This window comes from Meles meles, chromosome 16 (assembly GCF_922984935.1).
Source record: "Meles meles chromosome 16, mMelMel3.1 paternal haplotype, whole genome shotgun sequence".
Classification (NCBI taxonomy): Eukaryota; Metazoa; Chordata; class Mammalia; order Carnivora; family Mustelidae; genus Meles; species Meles meles.
This window is the reverse complement of record NC_060081.1, coordinates 82,380,161-82,404,395: the sequence shown is the minus strand read 5'-3', so window position 1 is coordinate 82,404,395 and position 24,235 is coordinate 82,380,161. Positions and strand designations below refer to the sequence as shown.

At 61.3% G+C, this 24,235-nt stretch overlaps 1 protein-coding gene across 2 annotated transcripts; it reads left to right on the top strand.

The window, feature by feature from the left end:
* The first annotated feature begins 308 nt into the window (after positions 1–308).
* Positions 309–24,235, top strand: GMEB2 (glucocorticoid modulatory element binding protein 2). 2 transcript variants are annotated; one of them, XM_045980654.1, is made up of 10 exons: positions 309–1,681; positions 6,968–7,151; positions 15,122–15,219; positions 15,730–15,857; positions 18,813–18,916; positions 21,171–21,328; positions 21,781–21,852; positions 22,114–22,251; positions 22,518–22,640; positions 23,574–24,235. In XM_045980654.1, exons 2-10 carry the CDS (start codon positions 7,024–7,026, stop codon positions 24,230–24,232), a joined length of 1,608 nt encoding a protein of 535 aa, XP_045836610.1. In that variant the 5' UTR covers positions 309–1,681; positions 6,968–7,023; the 3' UTR covers positions 24,233–24,235. The 2 variants fall into 2 exon arrangements, with proteins under 2 accessions (XP_045836610.1, XP_045836609.1); XM_045980653.1 differs by lacking the exon at positions 309–1,681 and having other exon boundaries at positions 4,438–7,151.

The following is a 24,235-nucleotide window of genomic DNA, read 5'->3' as shown; positions in this document are numbered from 1 at the left end:
CCGTCCCCAGGACAAACTGATCCATCCCGTCCGCCAAGCAGAGCTGTAACTCGGCTCTTTGGCAGACAGAAGAGGGGAGCACACGTTCCAATGCTGGGCCTGAGGTCCTAGGGTAGAAACAGGGGAGGTCACACAGCACTGCAAACAGAGACCAGGTAGTCGGGGCCCCGGATTCCGGGACTGGGGGCCACAGCGGAAGGCAGCTGTGCAGACGCGTGCAGACACGGTGGGTTGTGCGCACCCTTTTGTGCCACCGGTGCCCTTCTGGGCCCTGTCCTTTCGACTCTATGGGCATCATCTGAAGAACATAAGATAAACGACAAGTAGAGACACGGGCACGCACAGCCATTCTCGTATTCACCAGGCAGTAAAACAGCAGCACTGACATATGCTCAGTTTAATCTTTTTAAAACATTTTATTCACTTGTTGGAGGGAAAGAGAGGAGGGGCCACGGAGAGGGAGAAGCAGGCTCCCCGCCGAGCAGGCAGCCCACGCCGGGGCTTCATTCCAGGACCCTGGGATCGCGCCCTAAGCTAAAGTCACACGCTTAACGGACGAAGCCACCCAGGCGCCCCACAGTCCAACCTTAAAAAGAACAGTTTAATCTCTTCCCATCTCTGGCCCAAGTCCACGCCAAGTGACCGGAAACAGAACGCGCTCTACCATCCGTGCGGTGAGTCCGCCTGGGAAGCGATCTTCCTGCTCGAGCGTGAACCCCGGTTCCCGGCTCGGTCCTCCGCTTCCCCGGGCCCCACCCGGGGCGCGCGGCGGACGAGCTCCGGCGCGCCGGCCCCGATCGGAGCGCGCCCCACGGCCGCGCAGGGAGGGAGACCCCGCACAGGCGGACCCGGGGCTGTGCCCGGCCCCCGGTCCTCAGGCCAGGGCCGCAGACCGGGCGGACGAAGGTCCACAAGCAGCCCCGTGCGGCCTCCAGCGCACCTTCCGTCGAGCAGCAGGGGCGGCTCCAGCGGCTCCCAAGCCGAGGGCGCTCCGCACCCCCGAGGGACGCGCCCCTTCCTACTGCCGGGAGCGCGAGGGCTTGACCCGTAATTAAAAGTCGCGCGAGGGGCGGGGCGCGCGGCGTTCAGAGCTCCGGGCCCCCCTCCGGGGTCTCCGACCGCTGGCGGGGGCGGAGGAGCTGACCCCGACTTAACTCCAGCGAGGATGAGCCCCCGGCCGCAGGACCGGACCAGACAGCTGCTCTTCCGGAGCCGTCTCTGGGTGCGCACCCGTCACACGCTTCGGAGGACCGGCGGCCCGGTTCGCACACAGTCCCCTCCCCCCGTCCTTCAAAGAGTCGCCCCGAACCGCCGCGGCGCGCGAAGTTCCCCGTCCGGCGGCTGAGTGGGCGGGGCCCGGCGAGGGTGCGGCCGCGGCCGCCCCGGGCCCCGCCCCGACCCCCGCGCACGCGCGCCGGGGCCCGCCGGGCCTTATTTCTCGGCGTTGCATGGTCTTCCCAAGGAGCGCCAAATAAGTCTCCGGGCCCGCCCCCGCCCTGCGTGCGCGGCCCCGCCGCCTGCGTCACTAGGAAGCGCGCGCCCGGGCTGCCGCCGCCGCCGCCGCCGCCGCCGCCGAATCCCCAACAAGGAGCGGACCCCGCGGCCGCCGCCGCCGCCTCCCGCCTGACGCCGTCGCCGCCGCCCGCCCGCCGGCGCCCGCGCAGGCCCGGCCGCGGCCCAGGTAAGCGCCCGCAGCCCCCCCGCGGCGAGGCCTCTCGCTCCGCCGCGCGCCGCCGTCCAGTCAGGGGTCCCTGCGGAGCGTCAGGACGTTACGGCGGGGGGAGGGGAGCGGGGGAGGGGCGGCGGCGCGCGGCGGGCGTCACGGGCGTCACGGGCGTCACGGGCCCGCGTCAGGCGGCGTCGTCCGCCTCCATCTTGCCGGAAGGCGGCGGCGGGCGCGCGGCTGGGGGCGGTGGGGATGGCCCTGGGGCTGGGCGCGGAGCGCGGCCGCGTGGGGACCGTGTGGGGACCGCGTGGGCCCGTGGGGACGCCCCCGCTCTGCCCCCGCCCGGTGGCAGCCCCGTCCCCGCGGATCCCGCTCTCCCGCCGCCCGGGGAGCCCGAGCAGGCCGTCTTCGGGGCCCGCGGACGCAGACGCGTCGGCCGGACTGCGCAGGCGGGGCCCCGGGCGCCTGCTGGGACTCGCGGCTGCCCGGTCGGCGCGGCGGACTCGCCCGCGGAAACGGAGCCGCCGCAGCCGCTTCCCGTGCACGCGTGGGCGAGTGTGCGGCGGCGCCCGCGGGGCGTCCTTCCGCTCGGCCGCCCCGCCCTCGGCTCCCGGGAGGCGGCGCGTGGCCCGAAGGCCTGTACCTTCCCGCGCAGTCTAAGCGGACGCCGCGGCGTCGGCCCCAGCGGTGCTGTGCGGGGCTCCCCGGGCCGTGCCTGGGCCCTCGTGCGAGCGGAGTGCGTTAGCGTCTGCCCGCGTGCGGCCTGTCCCCGAGCGCGCTGGCCCCAGGCGCTGCTCCGTCGGCCTCTGCCACGTGCTCCCGGGCCCTCCTGCGCGCGCGGCTTCCATGGCGCGGCCGCCCACGGGAGCGCGGAGCTCGCCTGGGACCCGCTCCTCCGGGCCTGCGGGCGAGCCGCCGCGGCGCACGCCGGGCAGAGTCGGTGCTTCGCAGGCGGCTCTGATGCGGGGCCCCTGGGAGGGCGACGGACTCGGGGACGCGAACCCCCGCGGGAGGTGTTCGCGAGAGTCTGAGCCTGTGAACCGCGTTCAGGTCCGCGGCGCGACATCACAGCCCGTTTCAGGCCCGGGCTGAGAACGGAGGCCACTGGCCGGCGCTCCCCGAGCCCGGGGCGCGGACCGGGTGCCTGGCAGGGCAGCTGCAGCCCAGACCGTCCCCCGGACGCAGGAAGGACCGGTGGGGTCGCCTCGGGCGGCGAGAGAAGCTGGGAATCTGGACCTTTTTTACGTGAACCCTGTGAACGTGGACAGAGTTGGCAACTGATTCAAAAGTTCTGAAATCCTGAGACGATCCAAGAAATGGTGCCGTGGGCCACTGCGGCGACGCCGGCTGTGTTCTTTTTTTTTTTTTAAAGATTTTATTTTATTTATTTGACAGAGAGATCACAAGTAGGCAGAGAGGCAGGCAGAGAGACAGGAGGAAGCAGGCTCCCCGCTGAGCAGAGAGCCTGATGCGGGGCTCGATCCCAGGACCCTGAGATCATGACCTGAGCCGAAGGCAGAAGCTTAACCCACTGAGCCACCCAGGTGCCCCAAGAGTTTATTCCTTACCCTCTGTGTGGCTCAAACTCAAAATCCTGAGATCGGGAGTTGTGTGCCCCACCCGTGGAGCTGGCCAGGCGCCCCTTAAGTGCCATTTTTTTTTTTTAAAGATTTTATTTATTTGACAGACAGAGATCACAAGTAGATAGAGAGGCAGGCAGAGAGAGAGAGAGAGAGAGAGGGAGGGAAGCAGGCTCCCTGCTGAGCAGAGAGCCCGATACAGGACTCGATCCCAGGACCCTGAGATCATGACCTGAGCCGAAGGCAGCGGCTTAACCCACTGAGCCACCCAGGCGCCCCTTAAGTGCCATTTTGAAGCAGACTTTTATGCATGTTTGTTTAAAGGGCTTGGTTTCAAAGCTTAGACCTAGAACACAAAAGCTATATTTTAGAAATGGGCAGGAAATCTGTGCATGTCTGTGAATTCGTTGTTGCAGCTTTTCTGGTTAAAGGCGGCTGAAGACAGCTGTCAGACCTGGAGGTCCTGCCCCAGGACTGTGTGGCCCAGGACATGGTCTCTCCCGCCATCAGCATCTCCCTGCCATGATGGTGCACGTCTGACCGAGGACGAGCCTACACATGTCACAACTACCATACGTCTGTGGTTTACGTTCTGTGGGGTTTTGGCAAATGTATGGTGTCAAATAGCCACCGTGGCAGCAACTTCCAGCGTCCTGTCACCATCCTAAAGCCCCCTGTGCCCACCTCTTCACGCCGCTCCCCCTCTGGCCTTGCGACCAGTCCTCCCCGGGCCCACAGTCGGCCTCGCGGACGGGTGGTGTTCACTTAGCAAGCTGTGGTTAATGTTCCTGCGTGTCTTTTTCAGTCTTTAGAGCCCACTTATTTTTTTATAAAAAACATATAGTGTATTTTTATCCCCAGGGGTACAGGTCTGTGAATCACCAGGTTTACACACTTCACAGCACTCACCACAGCACACACCCTCCCCAATGTCCATAACCCCCTCCCCCTCTCCCAACCCCCTTCCCCCAGCAACCCCCAGTTTGTTTTGTGAGATTAAGAGTCATTTATGGTTTGTCTCCCTCCCAATCCCATCTTGTTTCATTTATTCTTCTCCTATCCCCCTGACCCCCCATGTTACATCTCCACATCCTCACATCAGGGAGATCATATGATAGTTATCTTTCTCCGATTGACGTATTTCACTAAGCATGATACCCTCTTGTTCCATCCACGTCGTCGCAAAGGGCAAGATTTCATTTCTTTTGATGGCTGCATAGTATTCCATTGTGTATATATACCACTTCTTCTTTGTCCACTCATCTGTTGATGGACATCTAGTTCTTTCCATAGTTTGGCTCTCGTGGACGTTGCTGCAAGCCCACTTATTTTTATCCCTGAACTTTACTACATCCTGTGGAACCTTTGAAGGACTCAGTCATTCCCAGTGGGCTCAGAACAGCACTCTGCAGCTGGGGTGGGGCAGGGAAGCGGCCTGGGGCCCCCTGCACCAGCCCGGCTCTGGGCGCACGTGGCTGGTCTGTCCGCCTTGGAAACTCTACCAGACAGGCTAGGACTGTTGCTTGCAGGCTGTTGTGTAAAGATGTAAGAGGAAAACGGTTTCGTGTGCGTTTACCCAGAAACTCACCGCTGTGGCTGCTCTTGGTTCGTCCCATTTCACAGGTCTGCGGTCCTCTCCTTTCTGTCAGAGTAATACCCCTTTGGAGCAGGTCTCCCTGTGACCAGTCCTTTGACTTTTTCTTCACCTGAACATGTCTTCATTCTGCCTTTATTCCTGTAGGGTCTGTTCAGTCTTGTAGATGCTGGGGGGCGGGGGGCAGCTCTTCCCCTTCGGCACGTCCCTGCGGTCCCTGCCCTCTGGCCCGCTGCTGTCTGGCCATGGCTCTGGGCCCTGTGGACGTGGTTCTCCAGCCCATGGTTGGTTCCATTTGGCTGGCTGCTTTCAAAATGCTTTTCCTTTTGTCTTTGGTTTTCAGCAGTTTGGTCATGATCTGGGCATGATTCTTTGAGGTTCTGTCTGAGGGAGGTTTGCTCGCTTCTTGGGTCTGTAAGTTTTAACCTTTCACTAGATTTGGGAAGCGGTCAGCTATGATTTCTTCAAAAAAATGTTTTTAGCTTCACACTTCTTTCCTTCCGGGACTCCAGTGATACAATGTCCAATTTTTACATTCTTCCACATTCCCTAAGCTCTGTTCATTTTGGTTTTGCCCCATTTTTCTGTTGTTCGATGCGGATAATTTGTGCTAACCTGTGTTCATTTCATTACTGTACTGCCACCTTCTCCCATCTCCATTCCGATAGGGAGCCCATCCAGTGAGTTTTTTATTTCTGTTACAACTTTTTCTTTATTTAAGATTGTATTTATTTATTTGACAGAGGCAGAGATCACAAGTAGGCAGAGAGAGAAGGAAGCAGGCTCCCTCCCGAGCAGAGAGCCTGATGCGGGGCTCAATCCCAGGACCCTGAGATCATGACCTGAGCCGAAGGCAGCGGCTTAACCCACTGAGCCACCCATGTGCGCTGTAACTTTTTCTGTTTAATTCTCAGATCTCCGTTTGGCTGAAAGTCCTGTCCCTGTGTTGAGACATTTTATCTCTCCACTTGTTTCAAGAGTACCTGGCTTCCTCCCTGAAGCCTGGTACACCAGCTGCTTTAAGGTCTCTGACGATTCATTTCAGAGTGGGCTTTTCTTGATAATTTTTTCTTTTGAGAACTGGCCAGACTTTCCTGCTTTTTATGTCAAAAGATTTTGGATTCTCTTCTGGATGCTTTGATTATCGTGTTGTGAGGCTCTGGGTCTTGTTTAAATCTCAGAATGTAGACATTTCTGTTCGAGCAGGAAGGCAGCCTGGTTAGGTTCAGGCTGAAGCTTTTGAGCTCTTCCTGTGGGCACGGTCCTGACACCAGCTCTGTCTCTGGAGCCGCCGCGGTGCTCTTTGAAACTGACCTGTGCGGTTAGTTCTCCAAACCTTGGTTTGCCGTTTAGGGTCAGACCCCCACACGGATGGTTGTGGGGTAACCCAGGCATCCCTTCCATGCCTCCTCTCTCTGCACAGTCTCCCACATACTCCCTGGGCCCAGGGTCCCCGTCCTCTGTCCAGAAACCTGCGGCTTTGGTGTGTCCTATGTGCCGTGACACCCCCACACTGGGTCTCCCTTGGGCGAGTGTTAGCACGGAAAGCAGTGGGACCCCCAGTCTTTGGACCAATATGCCTCTAGTCCCTCGGTTTTTGGTGACAGCTGGGCCACTACCATCACAGGGTTTTAGCAGGGACCAGGGCTTGCTAGAAGGCGGAGCCAGTAAAAAAAAAAAGTAATAAAAGCAGGGCATTTGCCCCTCTTCGGTCATGTGTGGGTTTCCCTTCGTTTCTGCCAACCAGAGCCTGGACTTGTCTCCAGACGCTCGCTGTGCATGGTTCTGGGATGCAGGCTTCCTGAAGCGAGACCAGGGACCTACCTGCAGAGGAAGTCGTTTGGATCCTGGTCTCCTGTCCTGTGCCCTGCTATGTGACCACTGAATTTTCAGGCCCCCGTGCAGCAGCCCCGCGTCTTCTGTTCAGGGGTTTTAGCTCTTACAAAGGCAAAGATGGGGGGACTGTGATGATTTCAAGTTCACCAGAGCCAGTGCTGGAATAGTCCTTCTCTCGTCGCTGTTTTCAGAAAGCAGCGGGCTCGGACCGAAGGCCGAGGCGCTCGGAGCCCTGCCGTGGCAGCCCGAGACCACCTGAGACCCTGTGCCCTGCCTTGGGATTTCCTCTAGGGCTCGGGACCCTGGCGGAGTGACCGTCCAGTTTCGGTGTCGTCTGCAGCTGAGCCATGGCAACCCCGGACGTGAGTGTGCACATGGAGGAGGTGGTGGTGGTCACGACGCCCGACGGCGCGGCGGACGGCAGCGGCGCGGAGGTGAAGACCGTGCTGGTGACGACCAACCTGGCCCCTCACGGGTGAGGCTCCGTCGGGGGGCGCTCGGGCGCGTGGAGGGCCTGGCATCGCACGGACTGGGGGCGCCAGAGCTGCTTTTCCTCCAATGTCCCGTTTTGTTTAAGATTATTTATTTGAGAGAAAATGCGCGAGCAGGGGGAGGGCAGAGGGAGCAGCCGACGGCCCGCGGAGCAGGGTTCCCTCTCGGGACTCCAGGATCATGACCCGAGACGAAGGCAGGCGCTTCGTTGACGGAGCCCCCAGGCACCCATTTTCCTTGAGTGTCCTAGACTGGACTCGCGTGTCCGTGTCTGTAGAGAGCGTGGAGGAGCACTAGGAACGGGCCATCGGCCGGAGCAGAGAGAAGGCGCGCTGGGTCTCTTCTCCCCGCCGGCGTGGTCCCGCGGTCTTCGTTTCTGAAGACTCGGGGTTTCTCTTCCGAAGTGGGACAGTAGGGACAGTCGAGGCCTGTTTTTTCAGAGTGAAGCTGGGAGCCGTTTCCCCCTCGTCTCTTGTAATAAGTGCGCACGTAGACCGTTCGTCGGCAAGGCAGCCTGGGGGGCTCAGCCAGGGGAGGCTTCGACTCCTGACTTCAGCTCAGGCCATGATCTCAGGGTGGGGAGGTCGAGCCCCGCGTCGGGCTCACACTGGGTGTGGAGATTCTGCCCCCTCCCCACCCCCGCTCTCAAAAAATTTTAAAAAATAAAAAATAAAAAGAATATTGGGTGGCAAAAAAGTCCACCTGGGACCTGATGGAACGGCCGCCGCGTGGGGCAGAACGGCTGACATAAAGGAGCAGGTCACCCGGGCAGGGCGCTGGCGTCCCCTGGCGCTGCCTGTCTACAGGGATTTAGGCGGGGGGCAGTCTTCCTGCCGCTCTCGTCTTTGCGGTGTGTGGCACGTTCACACCGACCTCTGCACGTCCCTGCAGCGGGGGCGAGCTCTTGCGGTTTCCCATGTGATAGAAGTTCTGAGTGGTTGGCTCAGCGCCGGCCTGCACTGCCGGCCTAGGGCTCGCTTGCGCTTTCCTTCCTCCGCCCGGTCCCTTGTGGCAGCCGCACCCCTCCGCGGGCCTAGAGACGCTTCCTGCCTTCCTTCCTCTGCAGCTGTGCTGTTCGGCCCGCCCAGGACGGAGGAGGCGCGGCTCCGGCCGAGCCCCTGGGCTCCCAGGGGACCACACCAGCGCCTCCCCTCCCCGCCAGGCCAGTGGGCGGCGCCCGAGCCCGCTCTGGGTTTGGGACAGACTGTGACTAATTCCCGGCTCAGGAGCGGGCACTCCGTTGGGCGCCCTGGCTGCTGTGAGGAGCCCCCCAACAGCCATTCTGGCCGGTCCGCTCCGGTCCCGATCACACCGGCCTCACCGGGTCCCCCCTTACCGCCCCCCGCGGGGCAGGGAGGGACTCGGGTATGTCCAGCCCCATACTGGCGTCCTCTGAGTGGCACCGGGTGCCGTGGCTGCTGCCGTGGGCTGATAGGATTCGGAGCGGGCAGTGTAAGCGTGTCTGGGGTGGTGTCCTCGGGCTGTGGGACCCCCAACAGCGTGTGTCTTCATCAGCTCTGCTGCCCCACCAGAGTACCCCAGACAGGACAGCTGACGGCAAAGACACGGACCTGCTCGCGGAACTGGCGGCCAGGAAGTCCGGCACCAGCCTCGCCGCGCCCGCACCTGGTGGGCAGAGGTCCCTCTCGTGCGCTTCTCATAAGGTCGCAGTCCTGATGACCTCGTTTAACCTGAATTACTTCCTGAAGGGCTCTCTCCACACTGGGGAGTCCCGTTGGGGTTGGGGCCTCACCAGAAGAATTTGGGGGAACACAGTTCAGCCCAGTTCGTGCTTGCACCCTCTCCTGGAGGGCGACCGTCTGCTGTCAGTGTTCAGGGGGCTGGGCTGGGGGCGGGAGGGGTCCCATTGTCCAGGACGCTTGGGTTCTCTCCATGCCCCTCTCCTCCCCTCTCAGGGCAGGGCCTGCCCCATCCTTGGGGGCAGGGGAGGCTCCTTTCTCCCCCAGGGTGTTGTGCCGGCCGAGGCTGGCACAGTGTCAGGGATGGGCCTTCCCGGCCTCAGCCGTGTTCTCCCCTGGTCATCCCTCACCCTTGCTTCCAGAGGCAGCGATGCCCAAGCCTCTGGGTGTGGAGCGTCTCTTCTCGCCTGTTTGTCATGTGACTGGGAAGTTTACAACAGGCTCTTAAAAATTGAAAGTAACAATTTATTATTACTTTAAAACATTTTATTTGTTTGAGAGAGAGACAGTGAGAGCATGAACGAGGAGAAGGTCAGCGGGAGAAGCAGACTCCCCGTGGAGCTGGGAGCCCGATGTGGGACTCGATCCCGGGACTCCAGGATCATGACCTGAGCTGAAGGCAGTCGCTTAACCAACTGAGCCACCCAGGCGCTCGGAAGTAACGATTTATTACTACAAAATACACGGCAGAAACTGAGAAAATACTGATGAGCGAAAGTTAAAGCAGGTTGTGTTACCCCCCAGATGGCTGCCGCCAGCCCCCTGCCCCCTGGAGCGGGCCCTCCCAGGCACCCTGTTCGCAGGCGAACGCACACGAGTCTGTCTTCTCCCGGCCTTTCCGTTGTTCAGTGCCATGCACCAGAAAGGTGTTTGCAGCCCCCAGCACCCCCGCACGCTCCCTTGCAGTCCCGCAGAGGAGACGGATCCCGCTGTGAGGGCTGCTGTTTGTTCTGGTTTTGTGTACTCAGTGATCTCCGCTTTTCCACACGGACACGTTTTCATCTCTTCTACTCTGTTTGCGTTCATCGTGGGCTCCTTAAGGTGGGCCCCCTCTTTTTTTTTTTTAAAGATTTTATTTATTTATTTGACAGAGAGAGATCACAAGTAGGCAGAGAAGCAGGCAGAGAGAGAGGGGGAAGCCGGCTCCCTGCCAAGCAGAGAGCCCGATGCGGGGCTCGATCCCAGGACCCTGAGATCGTGACCGGAGCCGAAGGCAGAGGCCTTAACCACTGAGCCACCCAGGCGCCCCAGGTGGGCCCCTCTCTTGCTTTGGGAGGCTGGCTGCCGGGGACGGTGCCCGGCGATTCTCAGGAGCCCTTTGGCTAGGCGTGGCCCGAAAACCTGCAGTTGGAACAGAGGACCACGTAGCCGGTCCTTGACTGGGTCTTTATCCTGAGGCCAATTCTTACTTTGAAATCTTTTGCCAGGTGGGAAATTGGAGATGTGAAGCGGTTGCACCCCCGTGTTCCTTAAATTCTGCACCCACAAGACGATTGTCTCCCTTTTTCACACACTGCTGTCTGCACTCCAGGAAGGTGGCTGTTGCGTTCTGCCCTCGGCCGGCGATTTTCCTTGGGGGTGCCTCCCGCGAGTCCCTCGGGGCTTTCCTCTCTGACTGTGGCTCGCAGTGGCCGTTTTCGCTCTGCCACATGGTGCGCGGTCCTTGTTCCAAGCCTGTTGCAGCCGCTCCTGTGGTCGGCCAACCCCTGCTTACCTTCTCTTTCTGCTTAGCTGCTTCCCCCCAGGATTTTGTGACCGCAGCCCACCTGCGGGACGGCGTCTTCATGGGGTTTGCCGCACGGCGGCCCCGGGCTCAGGGCGCTACTACACTGTGAGTTTGGTGCTTTGTGGGGCCAGGCTGGCCGGCCAGGCCGTGGTTCTAGTGTAGGCCTGTGCCGCTGGTGCAGCCGGATGACCCCGCCTGTCCTCACGAGCTGGAGTGGCTGCAGCTCTTTGCTGAGGACGGCTTCCTGGCCGGCTGCACGGTGCAGGGTTCCGGCAGCAGGCCTGGGAGCTGCTTCCCGCAGCCGGGAGCCAGGGCAACAAGGCACGGCTGCCGGCCGGCCGCTGACAGGGAAGGAGAGGCTGCCGGTGCCGTCTCCCTGGAGGGAGAGCCCCACGCCTTCAGCCAAGGCAGCTTTATCTCCAAGAGCCTAAAGTTCCTTCTCTTCTTGTTCTGTGAAAAGTTTTACCCACCGCCCTACTAGTTGGAAGCTGAGAGTCGCTCTTGCTGTTTGTTTTAAAAAAAAGAGTGTGGTAAAAAAAGCCAGTTCACTGCTTTGTGGCTGCTGATTTCTTTCTTTCTTTTTTTTTTTTTTTAAGTTATTTATTTATTTGACAGAGAGATCACAAGTAGGCTCAGAGGCAGGCAGAGAGAGAGGAGGAAGCAGGCTCCCCGCTGAGCAGAGAGTCCAATGCGGGGCTCGATCCCAGGACCCTGGGATCATGACCTGAGCCAAAGGCAGAAGCTTAACCCACCAGGGCGCCCCTGGGTGCCAATTTCTGTTCTGGCTGGGAGTTTGGGGGAGAGCTTGGGAGGTTCCTCATTTGAGAAAGTCCGCTGGGCCTGCCTCCCATCATGGCTTTGCCGTGGTGATGGGCATGCGTGGCCAAGGCCGGGAAGAAGAAAGCATTTTGTAGGTAGCCAACAGCTCCTACCCACACTTGCTTTAAGTGAAGTGGACATTTTTCAAATGCAGTTTAAACAAATGCCAATTAATTGATTTCTGCTGAAAGCAGCGAGGCATTTGTCCCCTGCTGCGTGTGCGCTGGGCAGGCACACAGGCACGGGCAGTCTGTCCCCTGTGTCTGCCTTCCTGGATGGCGCTTTGGTCGTGGTGGGGTCACGGCTGGGTTTCCCCAGGGTGGTCCCCCGGAGGGCTTGCTGCATGTGCGCACACGCCCCTCGGTGGGGCCGTGGTGCTGGCTGTCTTGGGCTGGCGCCTCCCTGTGTCCCACTCCTGACTCACTGTTCTTAGGGTCGGCCTGGTTCCCCTGTGTGAAGGGGCTCGCTCCCTGTTTCATCATCGTCCTTTCCACTTCCCAGGTCTGGCTGGGGAAGACACTTGCCCTTTGCGTGTGTGCCCTCCCTGGAGAGCTGATGTTCTCGCTCGATTCTTCTTCACGGAGGAGTCACTCCCCATGGGGCCCAAAGACCAGACGCCAAGTTTGTGTTTCTTGTCAGCTTTCACTGCTGACCCGGCTGCAGGTGGACTAAGTCCGCGGAGACGTGGAGAGTGGGCCTTGCCTGGCACTGTCTTTGGTGCGGGGGACCACAGGAGCGGCCATCGGCAAGCAGCCCCTGCTGCCTGGCATTTCTGCCCCCGCCTGCCAGGCCCAGAGACGGCTGCAGCTTGGGTGTGCTGGGTGTGGGTCCAGTCTCTGCCCTAGGTCTTGGTCTGTGTTCTCAGGGCTGTCCTGTCGTCTCAGGACGCCTTAGGCAACGTTAGAAATAAGCTGTCTTCCTTATTGTGCCGGCCCCTCTCCCCGGTTCTCTTTCTTTTAGAGTAACTGTTTGTGGGGGATCCCCCCCCCCACATGGGTAGTTCTTACTTTCATTTTATTGTTTTATTTTCTTCGTTTTTGGCTGGGTACGGCATACTTCACTGATGGTACGTGACGAGGTTGGGCTCCCCAAGCTCCTCCCCTTCCTCAGGGAGTCTGGGAACCATTCGGAGGTCGGGAGAGTCAATGCCCAGGAGGCCGAGTGGGGCAAGGAGTCCCCGGAGCTGAGCGTCTCTCTCGTCCTCTTGCTGGCGCTGCTGGTCCAGGGGCTTTTACTCCTCGGAGGCCATGTGGACCATCAGGCCCACACTCGGTAGCTGTGGTCAGGCCGACTGTCAGACCAGGGACAGAGCACGGCGGTGGTCACTGAGAGCCGTGCCGGCCCTCGCACCAGACGCGGGAGAGCGGACGTCCCTGTTAGAGTCGCAGGGACAAGCTGCTCCTCCGTGGGGCCCAGGGTGCCTTCAAGGGAGCTCGCCCGTGCCTGCCTCACCACCTTCTTGACGTCATCGTGTTTGGCAGCTTTCTGTGGGTGGCTGGTCAGATCCGCAGCGGACACGTTGGCGGTGGGCACACGGAAGGCCATGCCAGTGAGCTTCCCATTCAGCCAGCTCAGGGATGACCTTGGCTACAGCCTTGCTGGTGCTGGAAAGAGCAGGGACGACGTTCTGGGCAGCCGCTCGGCCGTCACACCACAGCTTCCCGGAGGGGCAGTGACGGCAGGCACTTTGGCCACGAGGCCCTCCATGGTGCTCAAGTTGTGTCGTGTGTGACTTTGACCTGACGGGCACGTGTTTGGTGGTGCAGGAGGCTTTGCTGGCAGTCTTGAGGGAGCTGCTGCATGTCTCACGGTTCGTGCCCGTCCCAAACACGGGGACTTCAGCGGGGCGGGGGTGTTGGTGAGAGATGATGACCTTCTTGGTCCCACCTTCAAGCAAGCCCTAGCTTTCTCCGTGGTGGGGGAGACGCCAGTGGACTCCACAACGTCCTCAGCGCTGGCGTCACCGCATCCGATGTGGGCGGGACCTCGCTCCTAGAAGGAGGAGGCAGACTTTCCACTGACAAGTTTCCCATTCGGCCCTTCCTGCGCCACGGAATTTGCCGTGAGTGGAGCCCCACCGGAGCACGCGGACCACGTGGTCGAGGTCAGCAAGAGGTCGCTGGTGGCGACAGTGTCCCGCCGGAGCTACGGTCAGTGCTGGCGCCCAGGCCTTCCGTGCCGCCAAAGGCGCTGGCTCCGACCTCCACCGTCGTGTCTCGGGGCACCACGGGCTCTGCCTCAGAAGATGCGGCCGTCTCTCCGACGGGGGCATGGGGAGCCTTGCTGTTTTTTTTTTTTTTAAGGGAAATTTGTCATCTCTTTTATTTCTGGGCTTTGTATTAGTTTTTGAGCGAGAGTGCTGCCCGCATGCACAGGCCGGTGGGGAGGGGCTGAGGGAGAGGGAGGGGCCTTCAAGTGGGCTCCCTGGTGCGCCTGGACCCAACACGATCACGACCTGCGCCCAAACCGAGAGTAGAACTTTCAGTTGACTGAGCTGCCCGGGGCCCTGTGTTTTGTTTTATTTAAGGAAACCTTTCACCACTTTGAAACCATTAAATTTTTTTTCTTTTTCCCCCCTTTTAACATTTTTCTGGTATAGTTTTTACGTTTATATTTGACTTATATGTAATTTATTTTGGTGGGAGGTTAGGCCGTGGGTGATTTTTGTCCACTTTCTATCATTTATATTTTCTGATAGTTTTATAACCATGTGAGATCATTATAATAGAAATAAAAAACTTTATATATATATTTTTTAATTTTTTAAGTTTCAGAGCACGCGCAAGCAAGTGAGCAGGATGGGGAGAGGGACAGAGGGAAGGAGAGAATCCCATGCAGGCTCCATGCTCTGTGCAGAGCCTGACACGGGGCTCGATCTCCCCACCCTGAGATCATGACCCGAGCTGAAATCGAATCAGAGGCTTCACTGACTGAGCCACCCAAGTGCCCCAGAATTAAAAAAGACTTTATTAAAGAAAGAAGGAGGGATGTCTGGGGGGCTCAGTCAGTGAAGTGTCTGCCTTCGGCTCAGGTCATGATCTCTGGGTCCTGTGATCGAGTCCGGCATCAGACTCGCTGTTCCGTGGGGAACCTGCTTCTCTCCTGCCCCTCCGCCGTGCTTGTCTGTGTGCCCCCTTTCTCTCTCTCTCAAATAATAAGTAAAATCTTTTTTTTTTTTTAAGGTCGCTGACTTGCAGTTGATCATTTTTTAAATTTATTTTTTTTAAATATTTTTTTTTTAATTTTTAAAAATTTATTTATTTGAGACAGAGACTGTGAGAGAGAATATGAGCGAGGAGAAGGTCAGAGAGAGAAGCAGACTCCCTGTGGAACTGGGAGCCCAATGTGGGACTCGATCCTGGGACTCCAGGATCATGACCTGGGATGAAAGCAGTCGCTTAACCGACTGAGCCACTCAGGCGCCCAATAAGTAAAATCTTAAAAGAAAGAAGAGATTTAAATTCCCATGGAGGCGTCACTGCTTGCACAAACGTGTCCTGCTGGCCACACGTGTCAGGGGCCATGAGCACTGGAGACACTCAGGGGAACGCCTGCTGGGAGCAGCAGGGCAGTGACTGTCCCCGCAGGGTCCCTGACCTGCACAGCCACTGCTGGGACCGTGGGCTGCATCTGAGAGGGGGCGCGCTGGCACTCGGGGGTGCCCCGCGTGCTGTGTGAGCTGACGTCTCCTTCCCTCCTCCCTCCCAGGGGTGAGCTGGCGGAGGACAGCATGGAGACGGAGAATGCTGCAGCGGCCGCGGCGGCTGCGTTCACAGCCTCCTCACAGCTCAAGGAGGCCGTGTTAGGTAGGGAGCCTGCCTGCCCACTCCGTGCCCCTGCAGGATGGTTTTCCAGGCAAGGGGGGGACCACCCATGGGCTCAAGCCCCTCCCAGGTCCTCCCAGGTGGGGCCTGGCTGGAGTCTGCAGGGGCAGCTCAGCCTCTCCCCGGGGTGGTTAGACCATCAGGGTGCGGCTGTGGCTAACGGCCTCAGGAGCCCTCACGATAGTAAGAGCAGCTTCTCTAGAATCATTTCAGGTAAAGCTTGATTCTATTTCCTCAAGTGGTTCTTCCGTTGAACCACCATTTAATGTGGATTATGGTAATTCTGTTCTCCTAAAATTGATCTTTGGGGCTTTACCTGAGCCTCTAACGCGGGACTGGTGAGTAGTGCCCCGCCCTGTCTTAGTCCTTCTTGGGTCTTGGTTTCTGGTTTCTGGTTGGTGGCTGGTTGTTCGCGCTTTTGCAGAAAGTATCTTGGAAAGGTTGTAACTGGTTTTGTTTTTGCCCTTTTCCTGTCCCACACCTTGTGAGAAGTGAAGGTGGCTGAAGAGGAGGAGAGTCTGGAGGCCGAGATCGTGTACCCCATTACCTGCGGGGACAGCAGAGCCAACCTGATCTGGAGGAAGTTTGTGTGCCCGGGCATCAACGTCAAGTGTGTTCAGGTGGGGCTCCAGCTCGGGCACAGCCCGGACGTGTGTGCCCGCTGCGGGGGAGGGGAGCCCTTGTGGCACGGCACCCTGGAGGCCAGCCGGGGGTGGGGGTGCGGACGGGGGGTTGCACGTGTTTGGGAGAAGAGAGGAGAGAGGGGTGGGCCTTCCGGGACGGACGGGTTGTTGCTGAGGCCCAGGGAAAGGCTCGGGAGGTACCAGTTCCTTGTTTCCGGAGCGTGGCCTTGGGGAGGGGCTGGGGGAGTAACCCTGGTCGTGGGGGGGGCAGCCGCCGTCAGCAAGCTGGGAGCTGCTTGTGGTGGATTGAATGAGGCTGTGCTTTGGAAAGACTCACTGAGTAGCCATGAGTCAGGTGAGTGGGAGAGGTGCTCTCTTTTCTGCCAAGGTAGATTAAGTACCCAGACTCACTCTGTGCTGAAAGTAGCCAAAAATGCTGCTGAAGATACTTTCCTAAAACATTTTCTGGAAGCCTCTGCAAGCCGGCAGAAATGGTTGAAACAGTCAGGCTGAGGGGCCGCGTAAAGCTGGGCTGGGGGGAGGCCAGGCACCACCTGTAGCCTGCAGAGCCTTTGCCTGCCCGCGGCTTGCTCAGCCTTGCAGGGATGGAGGCCAGAAGGTGCAGCCCAGGGCTCCCCTGAGCTGTGTGCTTAAGGGCAGGGGTTATCTCCTGGGATGCTCTTCCTTGTAGAGGTCCGTCCCCTCAGTGTCAGGGCAGACCACTAACAGTGGGGTCCGAGCCCCACTCTGTGCCCCTGGACAGGGAGCCTGCTGCCGCCCATCTGAACACTGAGGGATGGGGGACCCTTTGGAGGACGACCCGTGTGGGAGCTGTACAGTCGGTTCTGGTTGTAGGCGGCTCCTGGCTGGCAGTTCCCCCAGGAATCTGACCGGAGCAAACGTCCTTTTTGGAAGAGCTCCTCTTAATCCCAGGTGTTGAGTGATGGCAGCAGACAGAGTTTCAAGGGAGAAGCAGCTCGTAAAGGAAGCGGAAGCACTGAACATGGGAGGGGACCGCACAGAGACCACAGGCAACGCCCGGCTCACAGTGCTTCGGGCCTTGGGGTTTTGAGACGGAATAGAAAATCGTTATGTTTAGTTTCTCTCAAGAAATCAGAGAGGGCTGACATGAGAAAAGCATAAACATATTTAGGAAAACAAACTGGGAATGAAAAATAGAATTAAAACAGAGCCCTTAAGGGACAGGATTTATAGCAAGTGAGACCCAGCCGAGGAGGTAGTTTGTGAGCTGGAAGGTAGAAGTGAAGTTACCTGGAACACGACCCACAGAGACGAAGAGGGGGTAGAGGCTTGAGAAAGGCTAATATGTCAGTCGAGTTCTGGAAGGAGAGAAGTAGGATCTGAGGATGTTCATAACGGAGAGAAGATAACCGTGCACGGTTCAAGACACCCAGCAAACCCCAGACCGAATGAGCAGAAGGACCGGCCTCGTGTCAAACAGCCGTGGGAGGCAGCTGGAAGGGCTGGCTCCGTCCCGGGCAGTTGGACGCTGCAGTCATCACCAGGAGTCTGGGTCACTACGGAAGTGAAGTCAGAGGCCGCGGGGCTGTGTCCGTGGCGTTCGCATCAAGAAGTAAAGCTCTCGTGTTGGAAGGCCAGCCAGCAGACGTGCAGGGGTGCGGGGCCTGCGCTCCAGCACTGGCTGCTGAGAGCTGCTTGGGAGCAGGCTCTGTGCCTGTCCCACATGGTGCTCCTGGAGAGGGAAAGCACTCTGGACAACAGTCTCCGGAGGACTCCTGCCCAGTAAAACCTGTGGCCCCCGGCTATGAGGTCACGTAGCCCCGGACTCCCGACAGCCCAGGTAGGCACAGCACCCAGCCTGAGAAGGGAGTGGGACGTGCCAACTAATAAGAAAACTCTGGAACTCGAAGAGTGGTGGTCGCCCAGAGGGCGGCAGGAAAGGGGGGAAGGCAGCGTGTGCCGGCAGGTCAGTGGAGTGAAGCGTGAGACGCGGGAGAGACGGATCCCTTGCGGCCCAGACGGTGTTACTGGGGGTGGGGGAGAGCGGATGTCACACCCAGGGGAAGGGGGAGATGATGTCATGCCTTGGAGGAGGGGCAGAGACCGTCCTGTCTGGGGGCGGGGTATCTGGCAGTGGCTAGACAGGTTCTCTGCCTCCGCTGCTTGGGCTCACAGCCCGTTTCCCTGACCAGCTAGACGAGCGGTCGAGAGGCTTCCCGGACTCCGTGAGAGCGTGTGTGGGTGCTCAGGACGTTAGGAAAAGGACTCCCATCAGCGGTATCCCCAGGCTGCTTGTACGCGCAGTGCCCTGGGTCTGCTGGAGATCTGAGCACCCGGCACTCCGTGCTCCCTGGCAGGCTGCGCTGGAGGACCCCAGCCGGCGGGGGCCCGGCGGGAGGCGCCTCTCTCTCCTGCCTGCTTGTTTCCTAAGGAAATGCACTTTCATTCTGATTCTTCGGTTCCAGTAATTACTTGTTTAACACAACCGAACAGGGTATTTTAGCTTCTCGGGCCATCTGAGCTCCAGCACTGGGGAAACCAGCCGCAAGCCCTGACATTGCAACAGATAGTGTGCGTTGGTGCCCGAGCTGTGTGCTGTGAGGGGTGTCTCAGGGTGGGTGAAGGGGTTGAGTCACCGCTTAGCCTGCTGGCGGTCTTGTGTCGCCGTGACGTCACGTGTGTGTGTTACTAGTGGAGTAAGTCATGTCCCCGCCGCTCCCCGGCTCGGGGCACCGTCTGTGTCTCTGGGCCGGAAGCCAGCCCTGGGGCACAGTGGCCACGCCTTGTGTCACATGAATTATTCCTTTCCCTCCTTGACGGTGCTGCCGGTCGACCCGAGATGTCAGACCAAGAGTGAGTCTGCGGCCGTCGGTCGTCCCACACCCCTCTCACTGGCTGGGCCCTGGCCAGCGGTCAGGAGTGGGAGTCACGGGCTGTCCCGCCCCAGCCCTGCTGTGCTTCCCTCCACAGTATGACGAGCACGTGATCAGCCCGAAGGAGTTCGTGCACCTGGCCGGCAAGTCCACCCTGAAGGACTGGAAGAGGGCCATCCGCATGAACGGGATCATGCTCAGGTGTGTGCTGGCGCGCGGCCGCCCCCGCGGCTGTCTGCGGGCCGTGCCGGGCGTCCTTCCGTTTGCTTTCGAGTCTTTAAGATGAGGCCCGTCCTAGACACAAGGGCCGACCGTGCTTGGGACGGCTCCCGCTCGCACCCTGCTGGCTGCGGCCCCATCAGATGCGCCGGCCTTGGAGGCCCTCGCTCGGCCTCCCTGCGCATCCCCGTGTTGGAGGGTGTGCTCCCGCGCCGCCCACTGCAGCTGCCGAACTCAGAGTGCGTGGCCACGGGCTCGGGTCTTGAACCTGCAGTGTGTCCGTCTGGCCACCTGTCCCTTTCTGGCACGGCCTGTCCGCCTGGTCACGGTCCCATCCAGACCACGCCTGTGTCCAGTGGCCGCACCTCCGTCTCCTGGGCCTTCTCTGCACCTGTTGCAACCTTGTTGCTTTCAGGACATGGGCGGGCGGGTGGGTTTGCGGGGTCTCGTCCTTTCAGGACATGGGCGGGCGGGTTTGCGAGGGTCTCGTCCTTTCAGGACATGGGCGGCGGGTGGGTTTGCGGGGTCTCGTCCCCGTCCCTGACGCTACCAGTCGTGCTGCCGGCGGGTGCCGGGTTGGCGCCCCGTCTCTGGCTGGCGGTGGTCAGTGCGGGGTGCGCTTGCTCCTCACAGACCTCCTTTTCCCTTCGAGACTAATCGGGAATTTGTAGGAAGGTCTGGGCTGGCTCCCAGCTCCTTCACAGACATGAAATCCCAGAAGACAGTTGATCGGGGTTTGTGCCTCAGTCTCTCCGTCGGCTGTGCCAGCGTCCCAAGGGGCCTGCCTCTCATTTGCGTGGGCCGGTTCTCAGGCCGGGGTGAAGGCCAGTGTCCGCTCTGCTGGCCTCCCTATGTGTGTGACCTGTCCCCGATGGCCTTCTGCCCTTTTCCCCTCACCTGTGAAACTGGTGATGATGCCCCTCTGAGAAGACGGAGGACACCGATTCCTGATCTTCATGTTTTCACGTTCCTGCTCTGGTGGTGAGAGCTCACCCACCCCCCGATGAGGCAGGGGCACCTCTCTCTGGCATCCAGGGCTCGCTCCACGGCCCCTCCTGCGCGCCAGTCCAGATAGGGCTGCTGTCTGTGACGGTGTCTGGCGTGGCGGGGCTGGGTCACTTTGCTGCTGAAGGGCGTGCTCTCCTTTGTGTCTTTCACGTGCTTGTTCCGGGGAGAGTAGCTTTGTGCTGGCCTTGGGTGTGCGCTTGCCGCCAGGGGAGCATTCGTGGGCCTCAGTGACACGGTCCCTTGAAGCACCGTGTGCGGCGGCCTGGGCGGACGCCCCAGCCGGAGCCCCAGCCGGCCTGTTAGCCTGCGCTCCTGGAGCGCGCCTGCCGCTCAGCGTCCTGCATTGGCCCTGTGCTCCTTCCTGCAGGGCTCATGAGGTGGGCCCCCCACTTTCTGGAAAGGGTCTTGGTGGCCACAGGCCGTTTCCTTGGACGAGCGCTGAGGGGGAGGGGCCTGTGGGTTCACAGTGCGCCCCGAGACTGGCGCAGGTACACTGTGCGGAGGCCCCGCGACATGGCGGCCACGGGTGGAGGGGGTGAGTTGACACGTCCAGACGTAAAGCCAGGCCCTGCGGAGAGGCCTTAGCGAAGGGCCTCCCTGGGAAGCCTGTCCCCGGCAGGCGGGGGACATCCTGTGCCCTCCTGCGAGAGCAGAGAACGGGGTGCAGAGCGAGAAGCCAGCACCGTCCTGCTTTCCCTGCACACCGAGGGCCCAGCCGCTCCGGGACGGTTTTCTGTCCCCTCTGCCTCACAGTCGGTGTGGGGGGCGTCCTCAGCACTCCTGTTAGCCATGGGCCCGCTCCCCAGGGCCAGCCGGCGGCAGAATATCCCGGAGGCGTGTGTGACCGTGACCAGCATCTCTGGGATGACTGCCTCCAGGACCTTGTCTCTCCTTCTGGGCGCCAGCCACTGCGGTCCTGGTCCTCACAGACTTCCTGCTCGTGCTGCCAGCAGGAAGTCCGCTTCCTGGCCCTCACTGGCACAGAGCGCCGGCTGGGGTCATCGGAGAGGCCCGTCGGCAGCTTCCGTGGCGCCCACCTCCCGCCCGGTGGTAGCCACTCTGCAGCCACTGCCTGTCCTGGGACCTGCCCCCAGGCCAGCCCCTCCCTTGCCAGCAGGACCTGAGGACACCAGAGTGGGGCGAGGGGAGGGGGTCGGAGCACCCTGGGCACCCGCGGTGCACACCGGCGCCTGGATGTGTTCTCCGCCTCCGGTCTCCTTTGCCACAGGAAGATCATGGACTCGGGGGAGCTGGATTTCTATCAGCACGACAGGGTCTGCTCCAACACCTGCCGCAGCACCAAGATCGACCTCTCGGGCGCCCGCGTGTCCCTGAGCAGCCCCACGTCCGCCGAGTACGTTCCGCTCACTCCTGCCACGGCTGATGGTACGTGTGGCTCCGAGCCTCCGCTCCGGCCAGCTCGCCCCGTCCCGCTCCACCCGCGGCTGTGGAAGTGGGCCTCGCCTCTGACGCCGCTGGCGGGCGGCCCGGCCCTCGCTCCGGGCCCGCGGCGCGCCCAGCTGCCTCCTTCCTCACTGAGGGGGCCTGGCTGGGTGGCTGTTCGCGTCGGCCACGTGCTGGGGAGCTTGTAAATGCCGCGAGAAGAGTGTGATGTTGGGAATTACTGAGCTGGCCGTGGGGTCACGGAGACTCACTTCTTCTTTGTGTGTGTTTGAGTCTAAAAACCGGTGCACCGCAGAAGCACGTAAATCCTCTGGTGCGCTGGCACGGTGTTGGTGGGCCGGGCCGAAGTTGGTGCGGAGCTCCAGTGTGGATGGTGGGTTGGGAGGGTCGCTCACTGGCTGTCGAGGTTCACGGTGGCCGTGTCTCGGTTGCAGTGAATGGGTCTCCCGCTACCATCACCATAGAGACCTGTGAGGATCCCAGTGACTGGACCACGGCCATCGGAGGTACGGGTCCTTCTGGGTGGACTCCCTGTGGGCGGGGGTGGGGATGTGCCGGGCGGCCCTGGGAGGGGTGCGGCCAGGCCCGAGGGGCCTCCTGGAGGAAATGCCAGCACAGAGGGTGGAGCTGTGCCCGGGCCCCCGTCTGGACCTGTGTGCGCCGGCCCCCGGGCCCCCGGCAGCCCTCTGCCCCTGCCTGTGGCAAGAAGCCCGCCGTGCCTGCTCTGTGGGTTCTTCCTGCTCGCTGAGCCTCTCCGCCCCCCACAGATGACACGTTCTCCTTCTGGCGAGGGCTCAAAGACGCGGGTCTGCTGGACGAGGTCATACAGGAGTTCCACCAGGAGCTGATGGAGACCATGAAAGGCCTGCAGCAGCGGGTCCAGGACCCCCCCCTACAGCTCCGAGGTGAGGGGCTCAGCGTCTTTCTGGCATCGGTGGGCACCGCCCGCCGGGCTCCCTCCTGCTCTGGGCAGGGGCAGGGGTGCTGGGGTGCTCTGTCCCGTCCTGCCGCACCTCTGGGATGAAGCCGAGTCGTAGGCGCAGGACCCCACTGAGCCGTGGCTGAGCAGCGGGGCCGCGCAGGGGCCACGGGCCTCCCAGGCTCTCGCCGCGCGTCCGGGGAGCTTCTCCGCTGGGGGAGCCCGTTCTCAGTGTGTGCTCGCCCCTTTAAGATGCCGTCCTCCTCAACAACATCGTGCAGAACTTCGGCATGCTGGACCTGGTGAAGAAGGTGCTGGCGGGTCGCAAGTGCCAGATGGACCGCTCGCGGGAGCAGTACGCCCGGGACCTGGCAGGTGCGTTGGGGCGGGGCCTGCACTTGGGCTGCGCACCCCATGGCCGTCCCCGCTCGCAGCCCCGCGGGACTGCTGCTCCGAGGGAGCACTGGGGCCAGAGTCTGGACTCGGGAGGGGTCGGGGGAGCGTGGTGCTGTCACGCAGCGGAGCAGGGGGCCGTGACGCGGGGCCTGCGTGTGGCACTGCCCTGGCCGCCGTGTGCGGGAGAAAAGGGGGAGAGGGGACCAGGAGCCAGCATAGCCCCCACGGCCCCCTTTCCTCTCCGGGCGCCCCTCAGCATCCGTACGCGCTGGGGTGTGCAGCCGGCGCCTGCGTGTGTGGTTTCTCCCTCCCTTTATCTCAGCGCATCACGACCGCACCTGCAGAGGTTAGGAGGAAAGTAGGAACGGGGAAGGTCTGTCCTCTCGTTTGGCAGCTTGGAGGCCACCTTTGAGATGGCATTTCTGCTTCCTCGGAGGGGCGGTCCGCACAGGCCCTCAGGCCCTGTGGGAGACGGGGTGGCACGGGGACAGAGCATCACTGCCCTGTCAGCACAGGCCCTGTGTCAGGGGGTGTGTGGTCTGATGCCCTCTGTCCCCTCCTCGGGTCCGCACTGGTACTTGGCGTCCCCCTGTCACCCTGTCCCCGCAGTGATGCTGTCCTCCCTCCTCGTCCCCCCTCATTCCCGCAGTGATGCTCTGCCCCCTGCCTCCGTCCCTGCATCTAACCCCTGGCCCCTGCGGTGAACTCTGCCGCCCTCGGTCCCCTCAGTGACCTCTGCCGCCCGTCCCTGTGGAGACCTCTGACCCCCGGTCCCCACAATGACCTCTGCCCCCCGGTCCCCGTGGTGACCTCTGTCTCCCTCGGTCCCTGCGGTGAGCTCTGCCCACCCCCGGTCCCCACAATGACCTCTGCCCCCCGGTCCCCGTGGTGACCTCTGCCCTCTGCCCGCAGCCCTGGAGCAGCAGTGTGACGAGCACCGCCGTCGGGCCAAGGAACTGAAGCACAAGTCTCAGCACCTCAGCAACGTGCTCATGACGCTGACCCCCGTGTCCCTGCCGCCCCCCACGAAGCGGCCCCGGCTGGCCAGGGCCGCATCCGGGCCGGCGGCCGTCGCCTCGCAGGTGCTGGCTCAGTCTGCCCAGATCGCCCTCAGCCCCGGCGTGCCCGTCTCCCAGCTGACCGGCGTGCCGCTCGGCAAAGTGGTGTCCGCGCTGCCCTCCCCCGTGCTGGGCAAGGCGCCCCCCCAGGCCGCTCCTGCCAGCTCCCCTGCCTCACCGCTGCTGGGGGGGTACACGGTGCTGGCCTCGTCGGGCGCCGCCTTCCCCAGCGCGGTGGAGATCCACCCGGACGCATCTAGCCTCACGGTCTTGAGCACAGCCGCCATGCAGGACGGCAGCACCGTGGTCAAGGTGGTGAGCCCCCTGCAGCTGCTCACCCTGCCGGGCCTGGGCCCCACCCTGCAGAACGTGGCCCAGGTGTCCCCTGGGGGCAGCGCCATCGTGACAGTGCCCACGGGGGCCGTCGAGAGCGCCGTGGCCGCCTCGGGGCCCGAGGAGCATACGGCCGCCATCGAGGTGGCCGCCATGACGGAGGGCCACGAGCACAAGTAGACA